Below are 19,914 nucleotides of genomic sequence, written 5' to 3' on the forward strand. Positions count from 1 at the left end.
AAATCAAGTGACACAAGGTATTCAAGCTGAACCTTACATCATGACTAAGGAGGAGAAGGAGGGTGTGAAGTAAGTCCAGGAAGGAAGGAACTTTCAAAAGGGAAGGATGAGCAGAAGGAACACTGGAGATATGGAAAGTACAATGCTCTACACAACTTACATTGTGCCTAATTGGCCAAATAATAAAGCCCACCATGTCAGGATGAAGTACCTAGACCTCATTGGTTAGATAGTAAAATCATATTGAGTATTAACAGACAATAGGGATGGTGAAACCCAGTTTCCATTGTGTCTATCAGAGATTGGGTGAATGGAGGCTATGAAGAACCTTCAGAGGAAAGAGGCAGTTCAGGGATATCATAGATATGACTGTTAGGTTTTAGCAACTGCTTCTGTGGCATCAGTGTCTCCTCAAGATTTCTTCCCTTCCCTTTTCTTCTAAGCAAATTCCTCAGTGATTTGGGGGGCAGGATAGCATGAAAAGCTTCTATTGGACCTCATTGCTGAAAACCTTCCTTGCCACCCTTTCCTTCCTGACATATGAGTTTCAGCTTCTATCCTCAACACTCTGCTAAAACTGTGCCCTTAAATATCAACATTTACTTCCTTTCAGCCAGAAGTCTGAAATTTCTGTCTTTATTCTGCTCTTTGGCTGTGCATTACTTGGTCATTAGGTCATATATTCACTAACTCATCTAGTTAGAAAAGTATCTCTGGAGCTTTGAGCCAGATACTGTAGAAGGCACTAGAATGGATCAGAAAGCATCTCTGCCAAAAAAAAAAATCATTGTTCTCTTATTGAAACACATACACAAGTAATTATGATGTAGCCTACTCAGCATTATAAAATATCACGGGATCCCAGAGGCTTGAACCACCAACTCTGCCTGTATGGTCAAGGTTGGTTACACTAGAAAGGGAGTTTGACTAGATTTCATGAAGAGTGGAAAGGACCCCATGTAGCAGTGAAGTGGCAAGTTGAGTTTAGAAAGACCAGGAGGCAGGCACCACGTGCAGCATATGCACCTGGGGAAAGAATCAGCAGGTTGGGTGTTGACTGCCATGGTCCCTGAGCAGTTGCTTCTTCTCAAAGCAGTGGAGAGGCATTATAGGGTTTCAAGCCCAGTCATGACAGTTCAGGCCCTGAGCAATTTCAGTTGGGAGGATGGAAGAAGTATTTTAGACTTGGGAATAGGAAGAAAACAGCAGGGTAGGAAGAGAGGGAGAAGCTGCATGGGTGGATAGGAAAGACAGATATTTTGTAGAGGGAGGGAAGGAACAAGTCTTAAGCTTGCAGCTCTCCCCCTCCTGGGAGCCTGTGACCTGCGCCACCCTGCAAGCTGCTGCGTTGCCAAGGTGACCAGTAGCAGTGGGGTTTGGATGTGTGAAGCTTGGGGTGGAGGAAGGACTGGCAGGGAGCCAGGAAGGTTGAACATAGGGAATATCCTATCTTTAAAAAAAAAAAAAAACAATAAAAGGCCTCTGTAAAGGAAGTGTGATGCTTTGGGGGGAGCTGGTTTTGAAGAGCAGAAAACTACAATAGTCTGAAGAGGAAAAACCAAGTTTGAACAAGTTTAATGCATGTACGTAAAATCAAAATGAAAATGGGATTCAAAATGAACTTATTTCTGCTATTATGCCACTGATTATTAGAGAAAAGTTTCGATATGTGTCTAAATATCAAACAAATACAAAGAAAAAAAACATTTTTATTTAGAGATGTCAAGAATAATTTAAGGCAGATCAACAGCAGACAGACTATACTGAATATTATTAACAACTTAGCATTTGCTCATCCACCACTTGCTTAGTTTTTTTTCATTCTCTGTCTCTCTTTATCTCACACACATGACCTGCATTCATTCCCACTCCTTAGTCAATTGTAGGAGTCTAATCATGGGCTCACAGGTAACCTGAGACTTCAGATATTATTATTTTTAAAATTTTTAAGCATGCCTCTCAAATTTCCCCCCTGGTTCTCAGATAATCACTTGCTTTTCACTCTTGTTCATATTCCTTGTTTGTCACCATATTCAGGACCACTGGCATATGTTTCATGCTACCCTTATTTATTCATTATGCAGCATAATTTGACATCGAGTATCATTTCTGTTTGATAGATTCCCTGGTTGTTCATGCTGAAAACACAGCCTTTATCTAGGACATGTCTTTGGCCTGCTGTCAGCTTCTAGCTTCCCACAGCCTCCAAAGCCGCCCATTCAGCCATAAGCACATGCTAACTCCCTTCAAAATTAAAATATGTCATCGTTTATACTTAATCATTGTATCAGCTTCTCACACTAAACACTTTTGATATGTAGCATAAAATTACAAACCATGTTACTAGTCTAACTTGCATGTCTAAAATGTTTTCACATTAGCTAATTCAATACCGCACTCTAACTTCTGTTCCCTATATGTTCACATTGGCTCTCATCCCATAATACCTTACATCACACTCACATCCTTCCTTCGATATCTGCCAATCTTACATCAGCTTTATTTTACATTTCCATTCTTTACTGTGGCAACGGGGGTCTTTCTGCTGAAGGTTTTCAAATTGTACATCTTCAAAATAATGGAAACAGATGTTATAGGATGATCAAATTCTTGGACATAATTATAAATATGTTTATATAATGATGAATACTATATATGGTTACATTTAGGTTACAGCGCAGCTTGTATTACTCTAATTATTCTTCATAATATTCCAATATTTATATAAAATCAAATCACTTTCTGATGACCTACCTTCACGAAAACTATAACACATAACATTGCCACCTATTTTTAAAATGATGTTGGGACCTTTATATCTCAGGAGTATGAGAAAATCAGAACCCTGATGATCAATATGTCAATTATTGCCTAGTTGTAATATGATACTCTAAAACAATGAATTTAGTCATCTAAGACAATGAACTGGAGCAATCAGTATATTTCTCAGTTGGGTAGATTCCCACACTTTGCCTGGAGCACACCACTTTAAATGCGGTGTGATCTTCCTTGTAAAGAGGAAAATTCATGTTGATCCTAAACCTCCTCCCTCAAGGTTCTTGTTATAACATACAGCATCTGTTTTGATTAATTACTTGTTTTTCTTTTATTTCATGATATATACCACTCAAATTTCCTAGAAGGAAATTTGCATAGGGAACAAATCTGTACTTAAAGTGAAAGGCTTGATTTCTGTGAATTAAGGATGCTAACAGCTATATCCTTGAATGACCACCAATTTAGCCAAAGCTTGTGGCTCTGGTGGAGGCTCTGCCCTTGGCCAGCTGTGTGACCTTAGACCATCAGTCCTTCTCTTCAGGCCTCAGAGTCTTATCTCAAAGATGAGGGGACCTTTAATCCCTGGTAGTTCTTAAGTTCTTTGATTCTATAAAGGCCATGAGTCTTTCTGACACTAAATCCACATTGTCACAAGAGATCAAAGGAAGAAAAACTAAGTGCAAATAAAGGTCGAATGACACATTTGAAGGCAAGTACTTCTCTAACACTAAGGCTCAAGGAGAAGCTCATGTTCTCTAACCATCTCAGAACTCTTTTTAAAGTGAGGCAAAAAAAATTTAATGAGAACATCGCTATTAGATTACACCAGCATCAATAATTCCAAATAGGTCCAAGAATTTTTATACATAATTGTCATGTTCTGCTGTTACTAGACACCAGATCTAGTACTTTTTACTTATCAATCACTTCATCACTTGAGAATGTACTAAAATACCAAGAAAGAAGCCCATATACTTTCATGTCGCTTGAGCTCTTTTTTAAAATTTTATTTTATTGCAAAGATGCTGTACAGAGGGGTTACAGTTACATGAGTAAGGTAATAAGTACATTTCTTGTCGAACATTGTTACCCCCTCCTTTGTTTTATGTCAGCCAATACTTTCAGTATTAACATGTGTTCAATTTTTAATCTTCACAACAATTTGACAGAGTAATTATATTACTGTACATTGTGTGGGTGAGGAAACTGAGGCTGTATGTCTTGATATCATTCCAGCCCTTTACCTTATCACACTATATTGCTCTTCTGAATAAGTGAGAAAGATTGTTCATTGCAGCCCTCCTCAGTCTGACAAAATTAGAAATAGCAAAGGAAATTAAAATAAATAGCCAAAAAATGTAGAGTCATTTGGTAAGCAAAAGTTGTTCTATTTATTTACTTGCTTATCTGAAAACTCCACATTTCTTTTTTTTATTGTGGAAATACCATACAGATGGGTTACAATTACATGGGCAAGATAATGAGTACATTTCTTATCAAGCATTGTTGCCTCCTCCTTTGTGAAAACTCCACATTTCTATGGCATTTACTATGTACCAGACTCATCTCTGAACCTTCGAAATCATAACTCATCGTATTGTCTTAACCACCTGTAAGGTAGAGAGTATAATTAGATTCATTTTACACGTGAGAATACTGAAACACAAAGGGGTCCAATAACTTACCCAGGTCACACATCCAGTAAGTAGCAGAGCCAGGATTTAAACTTCACCAATCTGTCCCAGAGCTCTGGCCTTTGAGCACTGCATTGTAGTTCTTGTCATGGGACTTCTGTATTATAGTAATGGGTCCACTTATTCACTCATCAATTTTATTATTGACAAATATTCATTTTAACATTGATGTCAGAGAATATGAAATAGAAATGATGGATGAATTTCAAGGAAAAAAGTTAAACTTAACTCTGGGATGTTTTGCTTAAAAGTCAACATTCTGCTGTACATTTTAGGATTCTTATCCAAAGTAGTTTCTTGTTGGCTGGTTAATTAAACTATCAGACCCTAACTTTGAGGGAGTCAACCTCAGTCATTTCACATGTCCTATGGATTCTTTGGGTTGTCAGTGTACACAAGCTTATGATAAAAGTTATGTTGAAATAAGCCACATGTACTTTCTCAACAGTCAAGACTACAGAGGGAGAAAGCAGTTGTAATTTAATTTATGAATAGAATATGAGTATAATTTATTTCTGGATCAAGACATAAGCCATTTTCTTTAATTCCTTTATATAATGCCTTTCATCCTCAAGCAAAGTAAATAAAATTGTCAACAGAAAGGAAATTCTTTGAGACTGAACATAAGTACTAAGAAATCTGTAATGGTACTTGATGTATTTTGTGACTAAATTGTTAGCTGTACTTTTTTTGTGCCTTCCTTTGGTATTACTGATGGGCAGATGTTTCTGCTCAGCATTAACAGGAGTTTTAGAAGATAGGCTTAAATAAGGGAAACAATCAAACTCCCAGGGCCATCCGTCAATCAACAAGGTGGTTTTCTATAAGGACGCAACTCTTACTTGTTTTCAAAGGAAGGGTGTGCTTAGTCCACTTCTGGGCGCTGCTATGATCTGCTGATGTCCTGTGAAGTGCTAGCACTTCACAGGTGCCCCTCACCCACTTAAAGTTATATATGGGACAGCCAGATCCCAATTAGCAGAAATCAGTGAAGAGTAAAACATTGTATTAGCTGGAGAATATTTCATTTAACTTGACCCACGTGATACAATACATGAAAACAGAATTTGCCTAAAACACATGACTACTAGCTACCAAAAGAGTGCTGGGGAGCTATGTTGAAAATAAGATCTCTCTCTCTCTCTCTCTCTCTCCCTCTCCCTCCCCCCCCACCCAAAGATTTTTCTATAAACCTAAATATGATGTACGGCTTCTTTCCACAGCTCTGGGGTGGATTCGGCAGCATACTTTCCAGATCAGCACATCAATTTCAGATCCGTGACGCCAGCCAGGCAGCCTGAATCAATTAACCTGAAAGCCTCCAAAAGCATGGACCTGGGTAAGCAGGGGAGGTGACATCCAGGTCAACTCTCCAGCCTGAGCCCATCTATCTTCCCATTTGTCCAGATTTTGTTTCTTCAAGTCAGACTTCAGGGAGCAGGATCTGCCAGAAGCCCAGGAGTAAGGAAAAATGGCCATCCTGCCTTCTGTCTCCTTTCACACATTAATTGTAATTACACCCTTTATAAAGGAAAGAAAGAGGAGTTGTGTGTATACAGCGATCCATAAAAATTTCCTCTTTATAGGCCAGAAACATACATGATGCCCTCTGGAGGCTCTGAAAGCCATGAGCATCTTTAACTCACTTGCCTTGGTATTTGTATTGCTGCTTCTGCCAGGGCATTTCATTCCTAATGAACATACCTGTCCTTCCTATTCTTCTTCCCTATCAGTGATGGAAAGGGAAGGCAGCAAGGGGAAGATCTTCTCCTCAGATGTCCATCTCCAAATCCATGACACTCCAAGGAAAAAGAGACCCTTAGGTTTTCCAGAGTGGGGTACATTCTCACCCTGGGATGGTGGCTGAACAGACCCATTGAAGTTTTTAGCATCATGAGGAATATCTAGGTGACTGCTGACTGCAAGGACAGACCCATAGACCTCGTCAACTGAGTTCTCTAGGCCCTGCAAGGCAGAATCCTGAAACACATCTCAGATACCCAGGAGCATTGCTGCCCTCCTATGAGCCCTTAGAAGACAGAGAGTGCAAAATGAATTCTCAGCAAAATAATCTGAATGTTCAGACCCCAGCCCCTGCAATTGTTTTTTTTTTCTTCCAGGCATGTTATATATTTCATTAGCAGCAACAAGAAATTAGAATAACCAAAACTGTATGCTCTAACAACTTGATAGATAGTACTACTCTGCTGCTTATTTACAAGAGCTCAAAAAATGTAAAATCATGATGAAACAAGAGTAAATTATTCTATTTTCTATAAATTAACTAATCACTGTAAAAACATGTGTTCTAATCGCCTACAGTGAGACAGAAAGCTTAACATGGAAACTATCTTGAGCAGTAGTCATAGGGTATTTTCTCAAGTGTAAACTTTTGACAAAGCAAAGGAATAATGTATGAATGGCATCACTTATTACTAATAATTTAAGGATCAATTTATGTTTTATAAAGTACTTGGCAAATATTTCTCCCTCTGTCTTCCCAGTTTCTCTATAAAGATTCATGGAAAAGTGCTCTTTATTTGGGGGACAGAAATCTAATACTGTTTTTCCTAATTTATTTAGAAGTAGTCATTATTTTGGATCTAATTTTTTTTTGCAAAACATAATAATAGGATAGCATCATTTTAAAAGAGAAAAAAAACATGATCATATCTGGGGAAAATAAATCATGAGTATGTCCAAAAGTATACTTGTTTATTTTTTATTATGACTGAAAAGTTTATGTTTCAAAAATTTTTCACTTTTACCTTGAAATCATCTTTTTAAAGAAGTAAGATAGAAGTCATCTATTGTATTTTGTCATATGTATTCCATAAAGGGCGGAGATAATGTTTGTTCAGTTTGAAAAATTAGGTAACCTTGAGATACTTTCTGGGGAATTTCAGTGATGGACTAAAAGCACCAGGTAAAATGTGCTTTATAGCAGAAGTGCTCAGTAACATAGTATGAAGATTTTTTTAGAGTGGATCATCAAGGTTGCCTGCATTTCAGGAAGCACCAATCTAACAACTTTGCTGAAGTTTCAGCAGGTGGTAAGGAAGGTGTTCTAGGACTAACCTGGTTTCTTTTCCCTAGAACAGACAGTGGAATGAGTTTAGTAAGTGTATTGACTTAAACAATGAATCAACTGAGTGGTACCCCAGTAGTAAACATCTGGAAGTAGCTTTCTTCTTCGACTGAAAGAGTAGGATATTGGGTGGAAGCTAGTTTACCATAGATGCCCAAGGCTAAGGAAGAAAACATAATGGAGAAAGGGGTTACTGAGATATGCTTCTAGAAATAATATACTCAGCAGGGTAAAAAGTCCTTCTGTAAAGTGTTGTAACAACATTTAGGTCAAATATTATATTAGTTTTTGTCTTTGACCTAGAAAATTGTCAGATTCTTCTGGTTCAAAAGTTTATAAAAGATATGCATTTTATTCATTGTAAAATTAACTTACAATAACTATTTCTCCTTTATAAGGTCTGCAGCACCTATAGCAATGATACATATCTATAATCTTAGCTACATGAGGAGACCGAGGCAGGAGGATCTCGGGGAACATAGCAAGACTTATGAATAATTGTCTGGCCTGGTACCAGTGCTTCATGCCGGTAATCCTAGCTACTTAGAATGCTGAGATCTGAGGATCACAGTTCAAAGCAAGCCTAGGAGGAAAGCCCATGAACCTCTTATCTCCAATTAAACATCGAAAAGCCAAAAGTGGAGCTGTGGCTCAAGTGGTAGAGCACTAAAACCTTGAGCACAAAACATGAGGGACATCAAGCACCCAGCTCCTCAGTTCAAGCCCCAGGACTGGCATAAAAACAAACGAATAAGAATGTTACAGACTGTGGGAATCTTCTAAGGCTCCATTATTAGCATTTTTTTGCTTCTAAGTCCAAGCTAATATTTCTATCTGCATATTATTATACTATTATACCATTTAACATATTATTCATATGCTCAAATGATTTTTTTCTTTCTGGGGCTTGAATGCACTGTCACTGAGCTTCTTTTGCTCAAGGCTAGCACTCTACCACTTGAGCCACAGCATCATTTCAGGCTTTTTCTGAGTAGTTTATTGGATATAAGAGTCTGGTGGACTTTTCCTGCCCAGGCTGGCTTCCAACCACAATCCTGAGATCTCAGCCTCCTGAGTAGCTAGGATTAGAGGCATGAGCCACCAGCACCCAGTTCCCAAACGATTTTAAAGGCAGTAAGTTCCATTTATTTATTTTCACTTACATTTCCAAAAACAGACAATTCTATTATGAAAAATAACACTTCTTTTCCTCATTCACCCAACCCAAATATGCTGTAAAAATAATTTTGTGTTATCCATTTTTCCCTTCCTTCCTTGCTTCTTTCTTCCTTCCTTCCTTTTTTTTGGGGGGGGGGTCATGGGGCCTGAACTCTGGGCCTGGGCGCTGTCCCTCAGCTCTTCAGCTCAAGGCTAGCACTCTACCATTTGAGCCACAGCGCCACTTCCAGCTTTTTTCTTTTTGTTTATGTGGTGCTGAGGAATCGAACCCAGGGCCTCAGGTATGCAAGGCAAGCGCTCTATCACTGAGCCACCTTCCCAGTCCCCCTTCCTTCCTTTTCATCTCTCTTTTTTCTTCCTTCTTTCCTTCCTTTTTCCCTTCGTTCCTTCCTTCCTTTCCTTCCTTCCTTCCTTCCTTTCCTTCCTTCCTTCTTTCTTTCTTTCCTTCCTTCCTTCTTTCCTTCTTTCTTTCCTTCTTTCCTCCTTTCTTTCTTTCTTTCCTTCCTTCCTTCCTTCCTCCTTCCTTTCTTCCTTCCTTCCATCCTTCCTTCCTTCCTTTCTTTCTTTCTTTCTTTCTTTCTTTCTTTCTTTCTTTCTTCCTTTCTTTCTTTCTGTATGATATTCAAGGTTGAACTCAGGGATATGTGCTTACAAGTGGCCTGCCACTTCCACAATGCCTCTAATAATTTTGCTTTGGCCAATTTATTTGGAAGCACTGACCTCAAACCCCAAACTTCTCATCCCAGCCTTCTGTATTGCTAGGTTTATAGGATTAAATCACCACACCTGGCTCTATTATCCTTTGGGGAAGCATTTTACTTGTTTGCTCTGTTAGCCATTCTCTTGTTTATGTTATATGTATTTCTTTGAAATAGTCACACAGGGTTAAATGAATGAGTCTCAGTTTGCAGGTTGATTTACCCCTTTACCAATGGAATTTGAGCAAAATTGAATACATTATTTTGTGTTGTTGCCCATTTAAATGTATGCATTTTCTATTTCAATTTTTGAATTTTATTAAACAAGTTGTGATTTTTTTCAAATTTATTATTTGCCTTTCTATTTTGATCTGGTTATCTCTTATAAAAAAAAGTTTAATCTTATACTCAGTCTGTCTTCTCATTTCTTGATTTTTTTTGTTTATTTCATTGATTTTTTTTCTCTAGAGGCTTTTAAAATTATTTAGTAATCAATAGTTTATTTTTATCGAAGGAATATGGGGTAAAGGAATTCTTTTCCACAAAAGTAGCAAATTATTGGCTAGGTTTCAGTGGTTCACAACTTCAATCCCAGCTACTCAGAAGATAGAGATTCAGAGGATTGCAGTTCTAGGCCAGCCCAGACAAAATGCTAGTAAGACCCCAACAAATGAGCCATATATATTAGTACATTCCTGTATTTCTAAGAGGTACAAGTAGGAGACTGTGGCTCTAGGCCAGCCCAGGCCAAAGAAAAAGAGCACTCTATCTAAAACAACAACTGAAAAGCAAGAATAAGTTTTATGTACAGCTCAGGTGACAGAGTGCTTACCTAGCAAGCACAAGGCCAAGGCCCTAAGAGCTCTCTCTCTCTCTCTCTGTCTCTCTCTGTCTCTCTGTCTGTCTGTCTCTCTCTCTCTCTTTCTCAAATTGTTAGTAATACTTTTTGACTTTTCCATACTTCCACTATTTTGGAATGCAGGTACTCAGTTTCTTTGTAATCATATATGAATGGGCTTATATACTTTCTGGTATATTGATATGTTAAACTGTCCTGTGCTGGCATTAACCTGGTCATGATTTCACTTTGTATTTTGATTAGTTGTAGTATCATATTCCTCTGTTTTTCTTTTTGTTAAAGGAAAACTCATATTTTTCTAAGTAAAATCATGTTGACCCTTCATATGCATTTAATTTCCCATGAACTTTAGAACCAGCTGACCTTTTGAGCTTAAAGAAACAGGAATACTGCTACTCTGTGTGCCTATATGTTTGTGTATGAGTGTGAGCCATTAACTGTGATGCTGCCTGCAGTTTCTTGGCACCAACATTCTATCAACATTCAATAATTTTTCAGTCTTAATCTTCCTAGACTTTTTTCCCTCTTTTCCCTCTCTTTTTTAAATGGGGATCGCACAATGAATTTTATTATATAGTTTTAAAGCATCTATACTGGATAATAATGTGCCATTACACTTTATTAATCAAATAGAAACAAATTAATTACATTACACAAAATTAAACTTTGGTCCTTTTTCAAGGACTCTAAATTCCTCTTTGCAGTTGGAAAAGTGTCCACTTGATTAACTACAGACAGATACATTAAACCTTGAATAGGTAACATTGCCTCTGTGCTCTACTAATTCCTATATATCCTTTATAGACTTTTGGAGACTGTTTCCCCTCAGTATTACATGAATTTCCATTTTTCTGGCATGCATGTGGTCACATTTAAGATAGATCAGAAATCATTAAAATGATAAATAAAGGGAAATCTACTTTTCAGTAATTGGATGTAACTATGCTTATTCACAGGGGTTAGGGTATCATTTAGGGGATGATGTAGATGCATCAGAGTTTTCCAGAAAATCAATCTTTCCCTGCTAATTGTAGACTTTCCTCTATTTATTTAAATTACCAGAATTACTATGTTCTGTCTGGATCCCTTTAATTTGTTCATAATTGAGCTTGTGTGGGTGTTGAGTTGGAAGCTCTCAGAAGCTGAATAACACAGCTGCCTTTTTGGCCTTTGGCATAGGGTTTCCCCCCAAAGAGCTGCCCTTCTTGGCAGTATGCCAAGGAGTTGTATTCAAAGACTTTTTGATGAGGCATAAAAATCTTTAATTTCCAGGCTTGGTGTTTTACGACTCTATAATACTGTTTAAGAATTAGTCTCCATTATTCAAGGGACCATACTCCAGTATTTTGGCCCCTTTGTTGACCTAGTCTATAGCCCCATTCAAAGTTAAGTTTAAAATAGTATTTCCCACAAGATTAGTTTAAAGAGTTTTCTGTCCTGTTTCCAGTTGGGCTCACGCTGCTGTTTTGGGAAGGGCGTCTGTGACAGGGTGAGGAGAGGCTGGGGGCAGTGCAGATGGGGAAGATGGCCAGCTGTCCTGACTCTGCTCAATGGGAGGAAATGAGTCTAAAGTGACGCATGAGGCATTTAGACAAAATTTTAGGAAGTTTCCTGACAATGAAGATTGTTAACATTCCATGTGCTAGAGTCTCTTTTTAAAAAAAAAATGCATGAGTTTTGAATAACTCTAAAATCAGGAGGGGAGATAGATTGGCTGATTGTCTTTCAAGATCTGTGATTCAGCAATTTCATTTTTTGTTAGCTGCTTATTCTACATTTTTTAAAGTTTGGAAATGTTTATACATGCCCATCATCAAAGTCAATTATAAATCAACTGATTTCTTATATCTGCAAAGACAAACATTTAGGATACCTACTGAATATAACCCTCTCATATTTGTCAGGAAATAATTTGGTATTTTTCATATCAGATCAAAGGTAGATATAAAAAAGATAATTAGTCCCACTCTATCTTTGTTTGTGAAATTAATTTCCACAATTATTCTTGATAATGACACGCATGTCCTGGAGATTGAATTTTTTATGAAATGACATATTTTGATAATTATAACACTGACTTATCTGTTTATACACAATGTTTCATGTATATTTTGATATAAATTTTTATTTTCATCGATCCTTCTTATTATCTTTCAGTCAGCAATACCTCTGAGATTTTAAAAGTAGTATCAGGTAAACATATGTTTACTGAGTTCTGACTACATGCCCAAAAGAACACTAAACACTATGTATATACAATAACTAAATGAGAGAAATAGCACTTGCTGCTTGTACCTAGAGTGCAATTTATCCAGAAAAGAAAGCATAAGAATTAAGCAAAGACTCACAAAAAGGAATTCTGACCTTGTAATAAGTAACTTATTTCAGAAAGTAAGAAAAGGAGAGTCAACCAAAGGAATGAGTGTGGTTGTTTCAAGAACTTACTGATGGCCCTGGCTAGGCAAAAGATTGTAAAAGAGGAGCAAATAATAGGGAAAAGTACCAATAATGGAAGAGAAAAAATGCAGGAAGAGCCAACCAGCTGTGTAAGAGGAAGTTTGCAAAAATCCAGTAAAAGTTACTTATCAAGCTATTTTTAAAACATAAACAGAAAGTGTGTGAGGTGGCCCATTGTTTGAACACCTAACAGATGTCAGGTAGAAAGCAGAGCCACTCAGTTCCTGTGTTAATTTTATCTTGACATACACAGATAACGATGTTTAAACTGGAAGAGCAAGGCTTCTGTGGAATGGAAGGAGAAATAATTGTTATCCCTGAATACAAAAAGATTGTGATTATAAAATGTCTATCCTCAATTATTAAAAATTATCAAGAGTTGGTGGCCTTCCACTGGAAGATAGGCAGCAAATTACCCAGTTTTTCAAAGAGAATGAATTCAAGAGACAATTAGTGATCTCCAGGATAGCCTTAGACATCCATGCTATGAAATGAAAAAAGAAAAGAAAAAGCGGCTGATGTTAGAGGCCTGGCTCAGATGGTAGAATGTCAGCAAAAGTATCAGACAGCAAGCTTGAGTACGGATCTTGGACCAAAAAATGTGGTAGCCATCAGCAATCTGCATGGATGGAGTTCTTAGAAGAACTAAAATCACCTTTTCTTTTTGTAAGGATTTCTTATGGGTTATATTGATTTTACAAAGGTATTTCAATTTGTTTTCGGATTGAGACTGATGGATCAAATTATAGACTGAACTGAGGCTGTACAATTAGCATGCCTGTTCTTGAAATATGCTAGCTAGTGGCTCCTTGTCACCCTGAAAGAAATGAAAAATCATATGCCATAAGGCTGTGTACTTACAGGTGTGCATGTATGGTGAGTGTCTAGTAAAACTCAGCAGAGACAAGTTTGCTCAGTGCGTACTAAGCCACGGAGATGTGGGAGCACAGTATTATGACTATAGGTAGCAGCTATCTGCCATGCAGTTCAGAAGACAAAATAAAGGAGTTTGAAAGTTTTTTATCATAAAGAATCAAGAAATATTTGAGGAATTAAATATTTTTTTAAATCTAGCAGAATTTGATGCAGATGAGATAAAGGCATGGAATACGATTTAACCAAATTTTCAATAGCCATGCCTTCAGAGACGTGAGCAGTATCTTAGATTGATAGAATTAGAATTCAAATGATTCTCCAGAATTGAAGAAATTAGAACTTAAGAAAGGAATGATAAATTCTTAGAATAAGCAATTAATGGTTACTTACCCCATACCAAGCAATATTCCAGGTAAATAAGACAAAGGTTCCACTCTGTCCATGTTTTCCATCTCATTGGATAAGTAGATGGTAAAAGCTCATGCAGTGACTAAGTAGGAAAATTTCACATACAGAGAATTTCCTGGAAGCCAAATTCAGGTAGAGACAAAGACTGAGAAGGGAAGCTATTTTCGATAGAATGATGAAAGATAAAGGTAATACCCTGAAGACAGGTTGAAAGCAGATCAATTGTACAAGTGCAGGACTTAAGAGAGTTAGCCTAATGACAACTATCTCCCTCCCCTATTTTAGCTGCTTGTCTGCCATGACAATGCCTAAAGTCACTTTTGTGTTTTCAAGTCAAGAAATACAACAGCTCTGCTGTACCTTAGCTAGTTAATTCTGGGTACAATATTTAAATACTAGATGCAAGGACAATAGAAAATGCATCAAGATATTGTTCAGATATCCAATGAACACTAGTTGAAAGACAAAAAAATATTATGCCTGCCTGGGAGAAGATTCAAGAAGCATTAAGAGAGCTCTTTTTTTTTAAAAGTTATTTTCATGCCTGGTATTGAAAAACAAAAATCTGTTCAAAGCTGAAAGTATACCCCAGATATATCAAGCAATAATAACCACATCAGAAGTTATGTCAGGTTTACAACTTTGAAATCTAGGAAGATATCGGTGAAGGAAAACAATTTGGGATTATGGCATGTTAGGTAAAAAAGCATATATATGTATGTATGTATCTATATATGTATATATGTATAAAATCATAAAGAGGAAAGAAGCAAAGTTTGCCAGAATGAGAGATATCATGGCATATTTTCTAGAATATGATAGGAGATACAGATTTTTGTATATCTTAATATATTTATATGTGTCAAATAATCACACTGGTTATAATTATAACTGAAGAGAGTTAGGTAAATGAAAAAGATAGGGCTTGGACAAGTTGCATGTTGATTCAGTACTTAGGCTGAATTCTTCAGTCTCTCTAATGAGGAAGGAGAAAACAGTAAAGAAACAGAATAGATGTTTCAAATAGTTTGCAGCCCTTCACCAAATGCAAGCATCTTTCAAAACATTTTTTTAAACCCACCATTTGAATTGGGTAAATACAGACATTTAAAAACAATTATTATATTTAAAAATCAAGTGAGCTATAGACTTGTCTTAGTATTAACAGAATTACACAAGTATATAGATTGTTTCTTTGGACCTATTTCTAGATTGATAATTTAGATTTAGCATAGTAATGAAGATTCTGCTTAAAGTTATTTGAAATTAATATTTGAACTGGAATGAAAGTTGTAAAAATGTCTCATAGTACAAAGGACATGCTTTTCTTCCTGGAAGTATCATTTTCACACTCTAAGAAATACATTGTCAGGGTTAATTTGATTGTATTTATTGTTACTACTCATTCAAAAAACATAGTGCCTCACACCTGTGATCCTAGCTACTCAAGAGGCTGAGATCTGAGGATTGCATTTCAAAGCCAGCCCAGACAGGAAAGTCTGTGAGACTCTTATGTCCAGTTAACCACTAAAAAGCTAGAAATGAACTAAACCCTTGGGCACTGGCAAAAAACGTAGGGACAGTGCCCAGGCTCTGAGATCAAGCCCCAGGATTCACAAACACACACACACACACACACACACACACACACGCTCACATACACACTATGGCTTTTGGATATAACATATGCTCTTATGTTGCTTTATATGTTTGTAGACTTGTCTGAAAGTGGTGGCACTTTCTAGTCTACCCATGTCAGGCCCTTTCCACTGAACCAATTGCTCACCTTGCCTTAAACATAGTAGCACCCATGTATAACTTTTTGAATGAGTGTGTTATATGTCCCCATCTGAAGAGGAAAACAAAATCTCTGAAATAAAAATCATCCTTTTATATAAAAAATACTTAACTTGGGGCTGGGAAGGTGGCTCAGTGGTAGAGCACTTGCTTTGCATGCTTGAGGCCCTGGGTTCAATTCCTCAGCACCACATAAACAAAAAGAAAAAAACCGGAAGTGGCGTTGTGGCTCAAGTGGTAGAGTGCTAGCTTTGAGCTGAAGAGCAAAGGGACAGCGCCCAGGCCCTGAGTTCAGGCCCCACAACCGGACCCCCCCCAAAAAAATTTAAAAAAACACAAAAAAATTAAAAAAAAAACTTAACTTGATGATTAGAATGTAAGAGATTTACTGTTGCTTTGAGTAACAGTAGCAGCTGAAAAAAATGTTACTAGTATTGTTAGAGGTGTACTACTACACATTTTTCTTATAATTAGTAGCTGGATTACATTGCCAGAATAAACAAATTCTCAAAAGAAAGAAAGAAAGAAAGAAGGGGTGAAAAGATTCACCAGTATATTCAGAAATGATCTCAAATATTGCCATACAGTTTTTGCCTAAGATTATATTTTCTCTAATTCAGACATTGACTAGTTGACTATGTAGATAATTTAAAATTTTACTGTCTGAAAGACTAAACAAAAGGATGTATATTTTCATAAGAGACATAAAGAGAACTATAAAGTTTGGAAATATTTGTAACTGAGCCTTAACTAATGTAATTTTGCCAATAACCAACCCATGCAAATTTTTATTTGAAGTGACCTTTGTATATTTAAAGACTTATTTGTACTCTAATGGGAAATCTTTATCAATGGGGAAACTGCCCTATCCTTTAAAGTTGAACTGTTCTGACTACTCTTAAATTTGACGGAATACATCAATAGCTTTCTTACATTTTGCACCTCATTTGAGACTCTTCCCCTAGAATTCTAAACCTTTTAAATAAAGCCAAATATAAACCTTTCCTGAACATTTGCCTTTGTTTCTTAAGCCATTGTTCATATTTAAATGACATCCAGTGTTCCTTTTAAAAGAACTTTTGTATGAATATGAGAACATCTTCATAAAAATATGAAGCTAACAAAGCTATTCAAAGAAGAGAACAAAATACTGAAATTCTCCTTGAGCATATGAGCTAAATCTAGCCTAGTCACTTTGAGGTGAGAGTTTCATTGGTCTGAAAATATATTTCACATAATCAAATATTATATTGTGAAATATATAATCGATGTACTAAATATATGTTAACTAAAGTTTGGCAGTTGCATAATTATCTCTTCTAATTAATATTCTGAGTGATAAAAATTGTTATGGGAAATACCTTGGGCGAAGGTCAGAGTTGTAGGGAGGTGCAATATTCCATTTTTAGGTGAAGTAATTGTAGTTTATTCTTTATAATGCAAAACCATTTTTATTCTTATGATGTATACATGAGTATTTTTTATATTCTAATTTTCCCAAAAGTGATGGTACTAAGCATGCTTTTACATTTTGCTGAGAGCAATGTAACCTAAATATTACTGCTCTACAATATTATCTTTTCATTGTAGAGTTTGCACTTGAATAGAGTGCAATTTACTTGCCTAATACTATCTGACATAAAAGTTGTTTTGAGATAGTTATGTATACTTGTTTATGAAATAGTTGTTTATTTTCATGTCTTAGAGATAGTGTAGCATCAAATCTAACTTTATAAACAATGACAATCATTTCATCTTTGTAAGCTTCATAATTCATTGACCGGATGATTTATTAAAGACTCGAAGCTGTTCATGTAGATGGCCACTGCCCTCTACGAAAGCAGTTTCTCTGCCATCAGTAACAGATGATAGAATCTGAATGTTACCTTTTTTTCATTTTTGTCTACCTTTTAGACTAAAAAGGAGTATTTTATTCTACTTGTAAAGTTACTTTTGTGATGAACATTTTTATCTATTTTGCTATACATTTTCTATTATGAACCATCAGAGCAGTTTCTTTATGACTAAAAATAATTTAAATTGAAATTTCACTTTTTGTATGTAGAATTTTATTCTACATTAAAGGTCAGATTTTAGACCTGTTCATTGGGGAAAACAAGTATTTTGCTTTTACTTTGCTGGCAGTGTGTTACTTGCTTCAAAGTACATATTAATTAATACATTAAATGGTTAGAGAATGTCTAACTAAACATGAGCCAGAAGCAAAGTTAGACATGTAAAAAAAGAAAAGCTTAATCTAGGGCTAGTGAATTAATCTTTTTAAAGGTAATTTATGTTTATTCTTCATTGGAACATTAAAACTACTCTCCTGTGATTTTTCTACAGCATTTCCAGCTGCTTTATAACATATTTGTAAGAAGGCTAGCATTACCCTAAATACTTACTCTGCTTTTATAAGACTAATGAGTTGTCTAATGCTTGAAAATGCTATTTCACATCTATATAAGGCTTTTCTTCCTTCCTCCCTTCCTTCTTTCCTTCCACAATATTTATCGGGCAATTCCTCTCTGTTGTGTACTATTTTAAATAACAGACATATCAATGAAGAGACCAATATTATCTTTCTTTAGTGGAATAGTTTCATGAACAATACTTGATGGATTCAGTCTAACAATGGTAATAGGTAAATGAAGATGCTGGAAAGATAGATAAAACTATAGACTGGAAAGATGAAATGACTGGAAAAATCTAATGTTTCCATACTCACTTGATTTCCAGTGTTTAGAAAAAGAAGGGACTAGGAATTCTATGCAAGAGGTGGAAATTAAAGTAGAAATTAAAATAGAGATCAAATTGGAAACTTACTAATTGAGAGTGATGGGTTTAAGTGAGCTGGGAATAGCTTTCTACTCTCAGCTGATATAGGAATTGACTGGCATAATCCCTAATCCCAAGCACTTCAGAATTGTCTTTCTGTAAAGGTTTCAGCTAAATCCTTAAAAAGTACAGCAAGATCTGGGTGTGGGTGACACACCTGTAACCCTAGATATGCAGGAGGCTGAGATATGAGGCTTAAGGTTCAAAGCTAGACAGTGCAGGAAAGTTCAGGAGATTCTTATCTCCAATTAACCAGCAAAAAGCCAGATGTGGAGTTGTGGCTCAAGTTGTAGAGTGCCAGCCTTGAACAAGAAAGGTAAAAGACAGTGCCTGGGTCCTGAGTTCAAGCCCCAGCCTCCCCAGTCCGAAATAAAGGTAAAGCAAGGATGTCCTAAAGAACTGGAAAACATTAAGCCCATTTTCTTTCTTTTTTTGGGGGGGGGCTTTAAATTTTTTTTATTGTGAAAATATTGTACAGAGGGGTTACAATTACATAGGCAAGATAATGAGTACATTTCTTATCAAGCATTGTAGCTTCCTCCTTTGTTTCCCCTTCCCATCCCTTCCCATCCTCCTCCCCACCCCTGACCCAATCCTCCTCCCCCTCAACCAAAGTTGTAAAGTTCGTTTTTGACATAAGGAATTGTACATCTCATTGTTGCAATGGGCCCACCTGTATCACTATTTAAACGATTTGTTTTTTCCCTTCCCCTCCACAAATTATACCGACATCAAATACAGTGAAAGCAGGGGTTATACTGTGGGGGAGGGACATACAAAGCAACAAAGAAATAATATTATAAATGTGTTAGAAACAATCGCATGAAAGAAAAAACATTTGAATACATATCTTAGGGTTCATTTCCCTAACATCAACTTATCTGATCTTTTCTGCTTGACTCAGACATATACTAGATATTGCAAATAAAGGAAACCATGGGACCTATATTTCTTTTTTCCAAGTATTTCCATTTCCTAACAAATGGGGCAATGTCATTCTCTCTGCTGGAGGCATAGAATTCCATTGTGTATATAACCACATTTTCTTGATCCATTCATCTATTGAGGGGTATCTGGGTTGGTTCCATATCTATGGTAAATAATGCTGCAATAAACATAGTCCTTCTGGTAGCTTTAGTATGGTCTTGTTTGTGAACATTTGGGTAAATGCCCAAAAGTGAGATTGCTGGGTCATAGGGGAGCTCTATGTGGAGCCTTTTGAGGAACCTCCATACTGCTTTC

At 36.5% G+C, this 19,914-nt stretch overlaps 1 protein-coding gene across 1 annotated transcript in view; it reads left to right on the forward strand.

Moving 5' to 3' along the window:
- Pard3b (par-3 family cell polarity regulator beta) overlaps positions 1–19,914 on the forward strand; it is an 853,966-nt gene that overhangs the window by 450,567 nt on the left and 383,485 nt on the right. The window contains exon 15 of the mRNA XM_013016080.1: positions 5,696–5,811. Within this exon, the coding sequence (XP_012871534.1) occupies positions 5,696–5,811 (116 nt within the window). The remainder of the gene's footprint in view (positions 1–5,695; positions 5,812–19,914) is intronic.

This window comes from Dipodomys ordii, unplaced genomic scaffold (assembly GCF_000151885.1).
Source record: "Dipodomys ordii isolate 6190 unplaced genomic scaffold, Dord_2.0 Scaffold1, whole genome shotgun sequence".
Lineage (NCBI taxonomy): Eukaryota > Metazoa > Chordata > Mammalia > Rodentia > Heteromyidae > Dipodomys > Dipodomys ordii.